The sequence below is a fragment of the Podarcis tiliguerta genome (genome assembly GCF_965153285.1).
Source record: "Podarcis tiliguerta genome assembly, chromosome: 2".
NCBI classification, from domain to species: Eukaryota; Metazoa; Chordata; class Lepidosauria; order Squamata; family Lacertidae; genus Podarcis; species Podarcis tiliguerta.
In genome coordinates this window covers 118,974,197-118,987,550 of record NC_139535.1, presented here as the reverse complement: position 1 = coordinate 118,987,550, position 13,354 = coordinate 118,974,197, and the positions used below count along the sequence as shown (strand labels likewise).

The window sequence follows — 13,354 nt, the reverse complement described above, 5'->3', positions numbered from 1 at the left end:
CACAATGCAAGAGCATCATAAACAGATGCCTGTCCAAAGGAGCAAGGGAGAGCCTATCACCAATGGTTCCACTGTCAAATAGCTCTTACCATTAAGGTTTTTCCTAAAATAACATTAGTCCTGATGGCTAGAGCGGGAAAGAACAAGTCTTTGCTATGTGACAGGCACTTGGGTATTTGAAGAGTGAGATCATGACCCCACCCTCTCCATTCCTGGACGAATAGCCACTCATCGTGGCATCACTGTGGTCAGTCTTGTTGCCAAATTCAGCTCAATAACCGCTACTGCAACTAAGCCTTGGGTGCCCCAAACTGGGTGTGTGAGCACCTACCTGAAACATCAGAAAACTCTTCAGCACTGAAGGTCTGTTCCCCTTCTTTGGGTATACTGACAAAGGTCTGCATTGATGGGGAAAGGACAATGGAGCCCATGCTGGCCTGGCGCAAGAGTGACTCCAGGTACCTGGGAGTGACAGCAAAGGAAACATGATATAATTTAGCTCAACAAAATGCTGTTGGAGGAGTCAGCTGATTAGGAGTGGGGGAGGGGAGCCATGCCTATGGGAAAACCTCCTTAAACAGGACTTTGGGCCAGAGCAACAACCTCTACCTGCCTCTCTTACCACTGCTACTGACCTTTTTTTAAAGGAGAGAGACAGAGATGACAGAGCTGAGCCATATCTGCTGGTCCTTTGTTTCCATATGCATGAGTGAGGCTGCTCAGTGCTTAGGGAAAGCTCTCTGCATATACTTAGGAGAACTCTCTTCATTAATATCTGAAATATTGGCATTTAAAGCAGATTCAGGGGCTCATCCTAGGGGGTCTTGAAACAAATTATGTCCTGCCTACTATGACAGTGCAATGCCCCAACCAGCCCCTCCATTTTCCCAGCCACATACCAGTTGGTATAGAGTGTGGTGAGGGTCTGTTCCCCACTTGCATCCAGGGGCTGGGTCTGCTGCAGAAGCACGTTGCGGAGGAGGCGCCCAGTATCCAGACCTATGCGATGCATCAGTGAAACCAGGAAAGTGGTATAGGCCTGCACACCTGCCAGCGCTTCTGAGGGACGTGCCAGTTCTGGGGAGCTTGGGTTTGGCTTTGCCAGCCGCACCAAAGACCTGGGGGTGGGGATGTGAATGGTTATTGGATGTACATTGGCCAAAAGAAAAAAGCACCCAAACACCACAGCCCCTTGATGTTCATCACTCTGCCTACCTCTCAAGCTAAAGTTTCCCAATATGTAGTGCCATGTTGAATAGCTTGTTTTCTTAAGGAAGACAGGTCATATCTACTTGGATGTTTGGGACTGAAATCTGTGCTCTACTGGCAGCGGCGGGGAGTGAGGTAGATGGCAGTACGAGAAAAACATAAGTGTAGCCAGTGAAGGAGACACAAGCCTGAGTTTTCCAGCTGGCTGCCAAGAAGCAGCCATGGGGAGAACTGCAAGGACTGAATGCTGTTGCTTTGGGGGAAATAGTGGTCCTTTGAAAATTAGTGAAGTTTGAGCATCTGCTCCCCATTGCTCAACTAATTAGCCAGCACTGAGCCCAGCCCAGCTCCTGTCAGGGGGATGAGAATATCAAGTGCTTCGCTGTGATCCTGCCAGCTCTGTTCTGGGACTTTAATCTTTGCAGCAATCACTTGATTTGCTGATTGCACTTTGCCACAAAGAATGATGAAACAAAAATTAAAATATGTAAACACCTACAATACATTGTTATCCATAATATTTCCACAAAGACAAATCAAAAGAGTTTCACAACAGATGCATGCTTCTTTTAAAAAGCCCTCACTATCAAAATAACTATGTCATTACTAAGGGGAAGAGAGCAACCTAGTAGGTGTTGGTAACTGAATGGGCATTTTAAAAGAGCAGAAGGCAGTCCCTTTGGCTTAGATGGTAAATGGCAAAAATTCTCGCCTCTGGCATGGCAGTCAAAGCTTGCTGTCAGAACCTGCTGCAAAACCTAACCTCAACAGCTTTGCCGATTAAGTTAAGTTTTGCTAAATACGGGGTCAGCTAGCTCAAATTGTGAAATCTTACCAGCTCATGTTCAGGAGATGCAGTCACCAGGACTGAAGAAGAACCAAGCCAACAGAAGCAAGTGCGTGGGACAGAGGACAGCGGCAGCACTTTGGGCAGCACTTCAGTGTAATTAAGCAAGACTCAGGTGTTCATATCTAACAAATCCACCCACTGCCACCTTCCTGCCTATCCCACATAATCGGCACTACTGAGCAAAAGCTGTAGCACATGCACCATAGCTGTGTACTACTATGGCTTCTCTCGAGAACAGACCCATAATGAATAGTGCCACATCACTTCCTGCTGCGCCCCTCACGTCCTGTACCTGCTAAGGCGTGTCTCCAGCTGGCTGCTGAGGTACTCTGCTGGAGTCACAGTGTGCTCAAAGACAGCAAAACTGGTCACGTTGTTCAGGCTCCAGCAGATCTCAGTCAGTGTCAGGTGCAGCTTGTCCAGACTGGACGTGGGGGTGGGTGGAGAGAAGATGATAGTGGGTTAGAGCAATTGATACCGACTGCCTGGATTGCAGGAGGCAGAGAAGTACTGGCCAGGCGAGAACCTCATCAGTCCAACTCCAGAAGCACTTCACAGGTCAGATGTAAGAGCCAAGGACAGAAGGAGGGGCAGTAGGATACGCTGTCTTCCCATCCCCTGCTCTTCTGATCATGTCTGTTTACACACACACACAATATATATGAAAATGCAACCTATTTTAACCAAAATGCCCTATCTCTGCTCAAACAGGCCCAATTATATTGAATATTCAACATGCAGCAAGTCATTTAAAGCATAAAATGCCTTTAGTTTATCGATCACCCACTCTCCCAAGCCTACATTCCACCCCAAAAACACAGATTGTAGCTGGTTTGGGTCCTCCCATTCATTCCGTCCTCTGGTTCCCTAAGGACACCAAAATCACATCTTGCTGCCGCCATTCTAGTTCTCCCTTCAGGGAAGCTCCCCACCCCACAAATACACATTAGGAACTATGGATGCTCCCAGTGTCAGACTTGCACCTCACTGCTGGGAAAATTGGAGCTCATTCATTCCACCTCTGACTGGCAAGTCTCTAGTTTGAGAGACCCTGCAATGGCACCACTGTGCAGTGTTTTGTGGGAGAATATTCCACATTTTTTGGGTGGGGGGCACGATAGCTATAGGCAAGCTTTCTGCCATGTGCAGGGGAAACATTGTCCACCTCTGGCTGCTTTAGCCTTATTTACCACTACAACTAAAGGGCAAAATAAGACGTGACTGATCTTCTGACTTTAAAACAAACTTCAAAAAGAAGCTGGGGTGGGGGCCAGGAATGCTCCAATTTTGATTGGAGCAGCAGTTTTGGAGGACCCTCCCACATGCCCTGCATAGGAAGGAGGACAGGAAGGAACTAGGGATGTCATCCTCTCACCCTGGGTGGAAACAGTAGCCTAATTTGCAGAGAACTGCAACAACCCATTCGAGGATCCCTCCTCCACTGCAGAAAAATAACCCTTCCCCCGGTACTGTTTTCCTGACCAAGCGTCCCCTCTCCAAAGCTGCTATTAGCCCTGCTGGGCAGGAAATACACATACCATATTATGCCTGTCTTCTATTTCTGAAATTATGAATAGCTTCGGGTCAGCGAGCAATTTCAGCCAGGGAAAAATGGTGGGAAGTTTAAACATCCCCTCTCTTGCAGCCCTTGCTTCAATAAAAAATGGAACTGCCACGACTGCTTTCTAAGTTAAAACTCCAGAACGTAAGGAGATGTGAGAGCATGCACCTTCCACACAACATTTGTTTTGACCCACCCCCTAGTTGGAGCCAGAGCATAGAAACACCTTGCAAAACACCTAGGATTAATGGCATTTTCCATGCTCACCACCAGACAGATCTTTGCATGCTTGACTGGTGGGGTGGTATCATTTTAAGTGCACCCTCGGTCCTGTTTTAACCGTATGGAAGTGTTTCTCAAACTTGGGTCTCTAGCTGTTCTTGAACTACAGCTCCCATCATCCCTAGCTAGCAGGACCAGTGGTCAGGGATGATGGAAGTTGTAGTCCAACAACAGTTGGAGACCCAAGTATGAGAAACACTGCCGTAAGGCTTCAATCGTGCTGGTATGAAGAAGTTTAAGCATTGACGTTGCCCATGACGTGCTGCATGGGTTCATTGTGGCCTTACTTGGTGACCAGGCTGCGGTCTTTCCGGTGGCTCTCTGCACCAGGCTTGTCCCTCTCTGGCTCTCCCTTCTTGGACGATGCTTTTTGGGTCCTCTTGTTCCGAGCCTTGCTGATGGTGGCAGCACAGTGCTTGGGTAAGAGCTGGGAAACATAAAAGAGGTGAGGGGGCTTTGTGTGGGTATTAAGAAAGGGTCTGCTGCAAATCACAAGGTGTGTTGAACCAAAGGGGAAATGTTCTGGGAGGCCTGCAAACACCATCTTGGTAGTCAAGATGACCCCCAAAATAATTGTTGAAATAATGAGCTTGTCTATATTTACATTTCCTTGCTTTGATATATGCTAATTGGCTTGCTTTGATGCTGTGCTTATCTTTGGCCTTGCTTGGGATGCTGGGCTCTTTGGGAGAAGCTTTGGATAGCTGCCATCTCCGGCCTCACCAGCCAGGTGTGATGGGAAGTTCTGGGGAAACTGACATATGCTGCTTTGCGCATAAGGCCTGTTTGCTTGGGCGCAGACATGTCATGAGGACCTCTCACTGTTGTGGTGCCCCTCCTATGCCTGTAAAGCCAGTGAGGCCCTGCAAGCTGTAAACTTATAAAAGTTTACATCTTTCCTTAATAAAGTGCTAGAACTGGCTATTCTGGCATTCTAGGCATCCATTTTTGGTAACCCTGCACCCAATCACTTGCACAAGCCCTCCTTGGGGACTGTAGTTCAGAACACAAGGGTAGCAGGGGTGACGTGGGGGTGGAGAAAAATTATTCCCTGGGCAATCCTTGCTTCAACAGCCAGTCCCTGGTCACCAGGAATCTGTACAAGGCAGTTATTCTGATAAATCCTTTGTGGACTCCTCACTCTGGCTGCCCCCTTTTTTGCATTGTGCCTCCAGCCACAGTGAACTCCTCTTGCATGTGGGAGTCTTCTCTCAGTGCCAGGGAAGTCTGCAGTTTTTGCTCCTTCCCAAACTATCCAAGACCTAACAGGAGCCACTGAGAACTGAGTGAACCTCTTTCATCATAGCTACACAGCCTCACTGGCATAACTTCACCCCGGGTTCCATTCCATTAAAAGTGTGGAGGATCTTATTGCCTGGGAGAGTGCTGCCTGCTGCACTGACAGAGGATGGAAGCACTTTCCCAGAGAGAAGATGTCATCTGTCACAGGGCTTGTGCTCAGCAGCACTTTCCGATATTTTCATTTACAGTGGTACCTCGGGTTAAATACGTTTCAGGTTACATACGCTTCAGGTTACATACGCTTCAGGTTACAGACTCCACTAACCCAGAAATAGTACCTGGGGTTAAGAGCTTTGCTTCAGGGTGAGAACAGAAATCGTGCCCCATTAACTAAAGTAGTGCTTCAGGTTAAGAATAGTTTCAGGTTAAGAACGGACCTCTAGAACAAATTAAATACGTAACCAGAGGTACCACTGTACCCTGACAGTATTGAATTGTATTAATTGTTTTAATGAATTTGTTGCTGTTGTTGTTTGCTTCGTTCATATGCAACTGTGTTTGATAATACAGTGATTGCAATGTTATGATGATTATTGTGAGCCACTCTAAGCTCAACATTTGTTATTGGAAAAGTGGAATATCAAATCAAATCCTATCATTCCTTTGTCCTGCCCAAGAGACTGCAACCAGGATTGTAAGATTTAACTCTGCTTTTGATGCTTATTTGAATGTGTTCTAGAAGAGATTGGATTATCAACCTGTTATGCCAAGATCCTTTTGATGCTTATTTGAATGTGTTCTAGAAGAGATTGGATTATCAACCTGTTATGCCAGTAAGATCCTTTGCACATCAATGCTCATTCTGCAGATCAGCCAAGAACAAGTACATAACACAGGCCTCATGCAGAGAGGAAGAACAAACCAGATTCATTAAGCCAACAATCCGTGCAGTTTTTTTGTTTTTATCTGCTCTCATATGATTTTTATACCATTTTATTATAGTTTTGCCTCTTTATGAGACATTGGATTTTACCGTGAGCTGCATTGGGTGGGGAATAAATGTAACACAATAATAAAACAGGAGGATTCAAACTTGTCATTCAAAGTGCAAGATATCTTCAAGTTTCCAAATCAGATTTTATCTACCTGAGTTTCCCTCTTTCATTCCATTTTGGCCAAACATCATTTCTGCGTTCAACATGCCCAGGAAATGTCTGGCAAGCTGAATTAGTCATACATTCTGCCCGATCTTTCCCTGTCCCCTGCCCCATATGCTCCAATCACAGAATAGTGATTGCGCTATCCTATGCTGCACAGAACTCCACTAGGATAGTGCCACTTTCCCCACTCTCTTCATGCCAGTCCCAGATCTGCCTCCGATGCCCATTCCCCAGCGTCCATAAAGAAGTTGGCTTCCTACCTGCTCACTCAGGTTGCGCTGTTCAGCAGAGGCATCCAGGATACAAGTGCAAGCCTGTTTAGCCATCTCTTCCAGGAAATTGTTGCACAGACCCAAGGCACAGCTCTGCAGATGAGGATACTGAACCAGGAAAAGAAAGAAGCGCCTGAGATCTACAAGGCAGCCGTAGGTGCCATGCTTGCTGCAAGTCTCTGCTGGCTGCCCCCTCAGAGGCTGTGAGTGGGCACTTTCCTTGTTCATTGTCACAAGACAGGGTTAAAAGAAGGGTGCTCCAAAGGCCTGCTGTCGCTGTAGCCTCCAGTAGTGCAAAGCTCTCTGTCCACCAACAGTGGGATTTATTCTTGAGTAAAGTGAGCATAAATCTGCAGGCCTACCAGCTTAATCCTATGCATTTTTTAATCCAAAGAAAGGTCTGCCGTGTTCAGTAAGGCTTTCTTCCTAGAAAGTTGCAGCTTAAATTAAACAAAAGTAAGGGTGGAATTCAGCGCCACACTATTATGATCTTTCCGTCTGCAAAAGCATTTCTGCTTGCCAGATGGAACAATTTCCCCTCCTCTCCCCATGCTATTTGGGGGTTCCCCTGACCCTCTGGAGGAAATGTGGAGGAGGAGAGCGGGGAAAGTCCCATTGCTTTCATGGGAGTCCTTGTACTAGTACACCAGGTTACTTGAATCTGGTCCTGTATTTTCAAATCCACACAGAATAAATTATCCAAATAATAAGCTTCATTTACATAAATGAATACAATGGACAAAGTTCTGTTTTTCTGGTTATCTTGGTGCAGGATTTGACATTTTTATCTCAAAGTAGACCCAGCTCTGACTACAAGGCATGAAAGCCGAACTCATATAAGCCCAGTAAGGGCATCTCAATGATTTGACACTTGGCGTCTTTGCTCTTTTAGCTCCAGCTGCTTCTCCTTGCCTTCCCCATCACATGCATACGCACCTCCTCGGGGCACAATGGGTGGGAGGCATGGCTGAAGTCAGCACACAGAAGCGGGAAAGCAATGGAATAGCGCAACATTGATGGCTCCTCCATGGTGGATGCAAAGAGTTTCTCCAAGAGGCGCACATAGAAACTGTTAAAGGAAGTGAGAAGTCATGAACCAGGGCAAGTGGGAGCAATCAAGGGCACACATGAAGTTGCCTTACGCAGAGTAAGACTGTAAGTCCATCGAGCTCAGCATTGCATATAAATATTTTGGGGTGGGGAAGGAGTGTTTCCAAAAATTATGTACAAAGTAAGTACTGTAAATAATTAAAAGTCACAAAATTTCAATCCATCAGAAAACTCAAATAAAATAATTAAGGAAGCCAGGTTCAAAGTGTGTGTATGGAATGTCAAAGTTAGCTAAAAGGGGACATGGGTTTTTTAAAGTTGAGAAACCATGGTGGGGGGGGGTAGGAGAGCTGGAAAAAAAATTCATGTCTGATAACCAATGCACACCTTTGGTTTCAGATAGCACATGGATAGACGAATGTAAAAAGCCCAAGACACAAATTTTCATAGCTCTCTAGCGGATACGTGGCTCATTTACCAGAGGTAAGGTATTTAACTCTGGAAGTGTATACAGTGGTACCTCGGGTTGCATACACTTCAGGTTACATACGCTTCAGGTTACAGACTCCGCTAACCCAGAAATAGTACCTGGGGTTAAGAACTTTCCTTCAGGATGAGAACAGAAATTGTGCTCCGGCGGCGCGGCGGCAGCAGGAGGCCCCATTAGCTAAAGTGGTGCTTCAGGTTAAGAACAGTTTCAGGTTAAGAACGGACCTCCAGAATGAATTAAGTACTTAACCCGAGGTACCACTGTACTCAATTCTAACCAAACTAAGCCTTCTAGGAGGCTTTTCCCTAAACACATTACTTCTGGTAAATAAACTACCATAGTCGCTAGAGGGCTGTGAAAATTTGTGTCCTGGGCTTTTTAGACTCGTCTACCCAAGTACTATCTGAATCCAAAGGGGCACATTGGTTGCCAGATGTGAAACATCTTGGCATTCTTTTCAGCTCTCCTACTCCACGATGGTCTACACTGAGGGCTCATTCACACTTCCACTTCTCCCATGCCTAGAAAGGAAGGGTCTGGGCTGTTTCTGCTCGACCCATGCTTAGGAAGTGGTCTGAGTGGTTTTCCCCAGGCCCTGCTCCTTTCCCAGGGAAAATCCGCCCTTTAATGTTAATCCAGAGATCACTCAAATTGCCCTTTGCTCCAACTGAGCGCCATAGAGTGGGTTTTCCCACAGAAAAGCAGCAGAAGAGGAAGTGTGGATAAGCCTTGATTGGAGCAGCTCAACAGAATTTCATAGGTCATTCCCAGCCATACCTGGAGATGCCAGAGACTGAACCTGAGACCTTCGACAAGCAAGTTGGATGGTCTACCACTGAGCTATGGTTGTTCCCCATAGAAGAATAGGTGCTTCTATGTGCCAATGGGCACCAATATGAATGTGTGAACTTTAAAGGAAGTTCTCTGGTTTGAGAGAAGTCTTGCTTCTCAGTATACACATGTTTTCGTGTCCTAAGCTTTGAAACACTGCAACCTGTTTGCCAGACATGTAAGCAGTATACACATCACTGCTCTGCTCACCAAGCCCCCTGTGTCACCCCCCCATTAACCCCTTCCCATGCCATGCTGGCTTTTCACCTTCCCAAGCCTATTTCTGAACCCACTCTTCTCTCGTATTCTGCAGCCCTGCTATGCACCAGTTTTCACCTTCATCCCCATGTCCATGCCTCCTCCTTCCACTCCTTTTGTGCAACCCCTCTTCCACACACACCTACAACCTTGTGCTGCAACTATGAAGCACCCTTTTCCCCTTCTGCCCAATGATGAAGCCACCATTCTCTCCAATTCTGCAGACCCTTTCACATTCCTGCTTTCATCCCCAATACCATTCCCATGCCTCCTCCTCCCTCCTTTTTTGCAAACACCTTTGCACCACCATTTTCTTCTTTATCTCCTCCTTTTTCTTAGTCCCTTCTCCTTATTTTTCTCAACTCTCCTCAACTCACACACCCATCTCACACACTTGCTCATCACCTCCTTAGCACAATCTGAGCTGGCAACAAACAGTACCACACTGCAGCCAGGAGGGTTGTGTGAATTGGCACCCTCTTTTCTTCATTCCTTATACCCAGAGAACCTGCCTATGGTGGGGCCTTTATTTTCTAACCTTCCCTTCAAAAAAACTCCCAACATTTGCCATGTAAAACCAAACCAGACAACTATGCAAATTAAATGCATTGACTGAAATATTTTATGCCAGGATGCATGTGTTCTGGTAGCCGACAGGCTCCACCCTGTGTGCCCCAAATCTGCTCTGCTGTCACTATTACCTCCCTCCATGCCATATACACACCAGAATATAGAGAGGTCCGATGTCTCGACCATCAAGTCCTCCACCGAGTCCAGCATCTTAGTGTGAAAGACGATGAGATTCATCACCTTGGCAATGTCATGATTCTCCCGCAGTTGCAAGGGAGCCTTACTAACGCTGGTGTATGCCTAGTGAAAGGGGAAAAAAGATATTCCTTGGGAGAAAGAACCCATGCTCTCTGACACTTCACCCTAAACACTGAGAGTAGCACATTGCTGTTGTTGGCATCCCTCTGTCTCGAGACAATGGGGTGTTTTTCCAGGAGCGAAGCCAAACTGCTGGAGAATCACAGCACCTGCTGTGGCTGTAGAGACCAGCAACCTGTAATTGCTGCCTTCCACATTACTTTTGCTGCGTTAGCAACACTGAAGTGACCTTTCCAGGGTGCAAGCCTGGGCAGCGTGTGTAGAGGTCCTGGACTGCCCAGACAACAAGACCTCTTGGCCTCACTGACACAGTCCAAAGGAAAGCAGAGTAACACATTTGGTACCAGCTGGACTGTAGGAGTTGCTGGAAGGAGGCATACAAAAGGCCATCCAAACATCTTAGGGACTCAAGATTTGTGTAGAGTTTACTCCTTGGTCTTTGCTTCTCCCAAACATGTCCCACAAGGCAGTGGGTACAGATTTTTCCTTGGGGAATCTTCTTGCAGGATTTTTCCTTGGGGTTTACCCCCGAAGCCTTTCTCATGAATGAGGATAGCCGCTGGGCAGCAGAGGTTTAGGATCAGAGTTGTTCTTCTCCTGGATGGGCCACCTTCCCAGGTTGACAAGCCCCAACAGCAAGATTGCTCTAAATTACAGAGTGACAGGGCCAATTCACATACACATGTACATCATTTGATCGCACACTTGACTCTTCTCAACTGAACATGTGACTGTCTCAAATGAGCAGTATTACATTTTGAGTGTTAATCAAAAAACAGTAAAATTGTACATGCAGTAATTAATCTGTGATGGCTCATTTACACACACACGCTAATGCTAGACTCAGTCATTATGGAATATGCAGGTTCAGACCTCAGGAATGTGGAATCTACTTTTGTTATTCACTAGAGCCTTGAGATCCACCAACAAGAGGCAGGTCCAAAACAGCAACTTAGCCAGGCAAACACATGTTAAGTGTTAAAGAGCAGGATGCCTCTGAGCCCATGCTCATCCCAGGAATTTGTGATCAGTTCCCCAACCAAGCTCACAAGTGCTATGCAGCGGACTCCCCACTTCCATGGAGGCTTCTGCATACATAAGTGGAACCATGTGAAGTGGGGAGCACCCTCTACACACCCTCTCTGCCGCTCTTTCTCCAATACATACCAAAAATACTGCATCCCAAAATATCCACAACTAGAACTGAAGCTCTGGGGCCGGCAGGAGGCTGGTGGACATGCAGGAACGCGGTGGTGGCTGCGCTACCCTGCACATCAGCTGTCAGGCAAGGAGGGTGGGCAGCCTGAGCAAAGCCCTGCTGCGCCCCCAGTCTCTTCGGGGCTTCCTCCAGCCTCACTGACATCCTCTTTGGGCCTCGGGGTGGGTCTCCTCATAAGTTAGGAGGACTCTCCACCATTTTCGGTTTGAATTGAATTATTTATTTCCCGGTGCCGCACATTCCTTTGACTGCACGTAAGTTGAGGGGCACCTGAACTGTACTGTACCACTCCTTTGGATATCCCCCAAAGCATTTATTTTTTTTGGCAACTGAATTTAGGAAAGACTGGAGGTTTTTTAATTGTTGCCACTATTAAGACAATGGCAGAAGTCAGAAAGCCAATCCACTACCATAGATGTACCAGATAAATCAGAATACACAAACAGAGAGAGAAACAGACAGACAGAACTTTAGCTAAAGCATCAAGAAATGCTTCTTGATGACAGGAACAGCATTTGTCAATAGAAAGGCCACCTGAGGTCTTCAAACAAAGGCTGGGCAGCCTTGATGCACCTAACAGGGATTGAAGCTGGCAAAGGCTGAAGGGCCAACAACTTAAACTTTGCATGGTTACATGTCTTTAGCCCCAGGTGAAAGCCTTCCTCTTTACACAGGCCTTTGGTCATTAAATAATCTATGGCCTGTTAGATGGGGGGGGCTGTTATTTGGATTGTTATTATTATGCTATCTATTATTATGCTCTGTATTACTTTTTTTAAAATGCTCTGTAAATTATGTTCTTAATGCTCTACACTGCCCTGGCTTCTTTAGATAAAGGGTGGTATATAAATCAATCAATCAAATAAATAAATAAATAAAAATAAAATTATGTATTTCCAGGCTAGCAGCACAGGCAAAAGACTCTTTAGCCCCTACTTACTCAGTGTGCGAACTGCAACACAGGGTTTGTCATGTCAGAGTGATTCACAGTTATACCTCATTCAGAGCCCTCCCACATGAAAGCAGCCTGGCTCCAGGGGGCATCTGCAGTCTCCCAGCACCAACAACAGATAAAGCAGGAAAAGGTTTAAATACACGGGGAAGGAGGAGACTTGGGCAGCTTGTTTTGTCTGTTGTTTACCTCTTCATACCTCTCTCCTTAGGCAGCTAATTTTCCCTGCTTCTCCTCCTCCCAACTTCTAGGGAAAAATAGATTTCAAGTGGGGATAACCAAGACCAGCCAGCACTGGTCCCCTGTGTGTTTGACTGTGATCCCCTCCAGATGCCCCAGCCCCTCGGCCGAGCAGGCAGCATGCCAAGTCCTAAGAGGCAGCAAGGTCTCCCTCTGCACAGGACACACAGGTCTCCACCGGCAGAAGAGGAAGGGGAGCAAATCCTGGCAAAGAATCTTACCTGCAGCCTGAACCAGTCCAGCCGCAGCCCAGAAAATTCAAATTTCTTCTTCTCCTCAACTGCAAAGAAGAAAAGTATTTAACAGAGGCAAAGCTGCTAGAAAGAGCCACAGGGGTCTCTCCCACCATTCAAAGGCCTTACAGATGAGAAAATTTAGGATGAAATGCAGTGGGAAGACAGGCCTCCTCCTAGAAAAATGATTTGCCTTCTGACAGCCCTGTCTAGAGGAGTTTATAAGGAGTTTAAGTACCATCCCTTTGTTCCGGGATGCAGTGGGTTCCGTTTTTACTTGCACCTACAACCTGTCCTTATGGGACGCAGGTGGTGCTGTGGTCTAAATCACAGAGCCTCTAAGGCTTGCTGATCGGAAGGTTGGTGGTTCGAATCCCCCACAATGGGGTGAGCTCCCGTTGCTCGGTCCCTGCTCCTGCCCACCTAGCAGTTCGAAAGCACGTCAAAGTGCAAGTAGATAAATAGATACCTCTGGCGGGAAGGTAAATGGCGTTTCTGTGCACTGCTGTGGTTCGCCAGAAGTGGCTTAGTCATGCTGGCCACATGGCCCGGAAGCTGTCTGCAGACAAATGCCGGCTCCCCCGGCCTGTAGAGCGAGATGAGCGCCGCAACCCCAG

General features: G+C 46.7%; 1 protein-coding gene across 4 annotated transcripts in view; it reads right to left on the bottom strand.

Annotated features, from left to right (window-relative positions):
- The window catches only part of NCKAP1L (NCK associated protein 1 like), a 68,571-nt gene that overhangs the window by 28,662 nt on the left and 26,555 nt on the right, over positions 1-13,354 (bottom strand). For all 4 annotated transcript variants that reach the window (XM_083428192.1, XM_083428194.1, XM_083428193.1 and 1 more), the window contains exons 15-22: positions 12,726-12,784; positions 9,930-10,075; positions 7,513-7,645; positions 6,565-6,684; positions 4,190-4,329; positions 2,352-2,483; positions 900-1,118; positions 332-462 (exon numbers count right to left, since the gene is read on the bottom strand). In XM_083428192.1, coding sequence (XP_083284318.1) covers positions 332-462; positions 900-1,118; positions 2,352-2,483; positions 4,190-4,329; positions 6,565-6,684; positions 7,513-7,645; positions 9,930-10,075; positions 12,726-12,784 — 1,080 coding nt within the window. The remainder of the gene's footprint in view (positions 1-331; positions 463-899; positions 1,119-2,351; positions 2,484-4,189; positions 4,330-6,564; positions 6,685-7,512; positions 7,646-9,929; positions 10,076-12,725; positions 12,785-13,354) is intronic.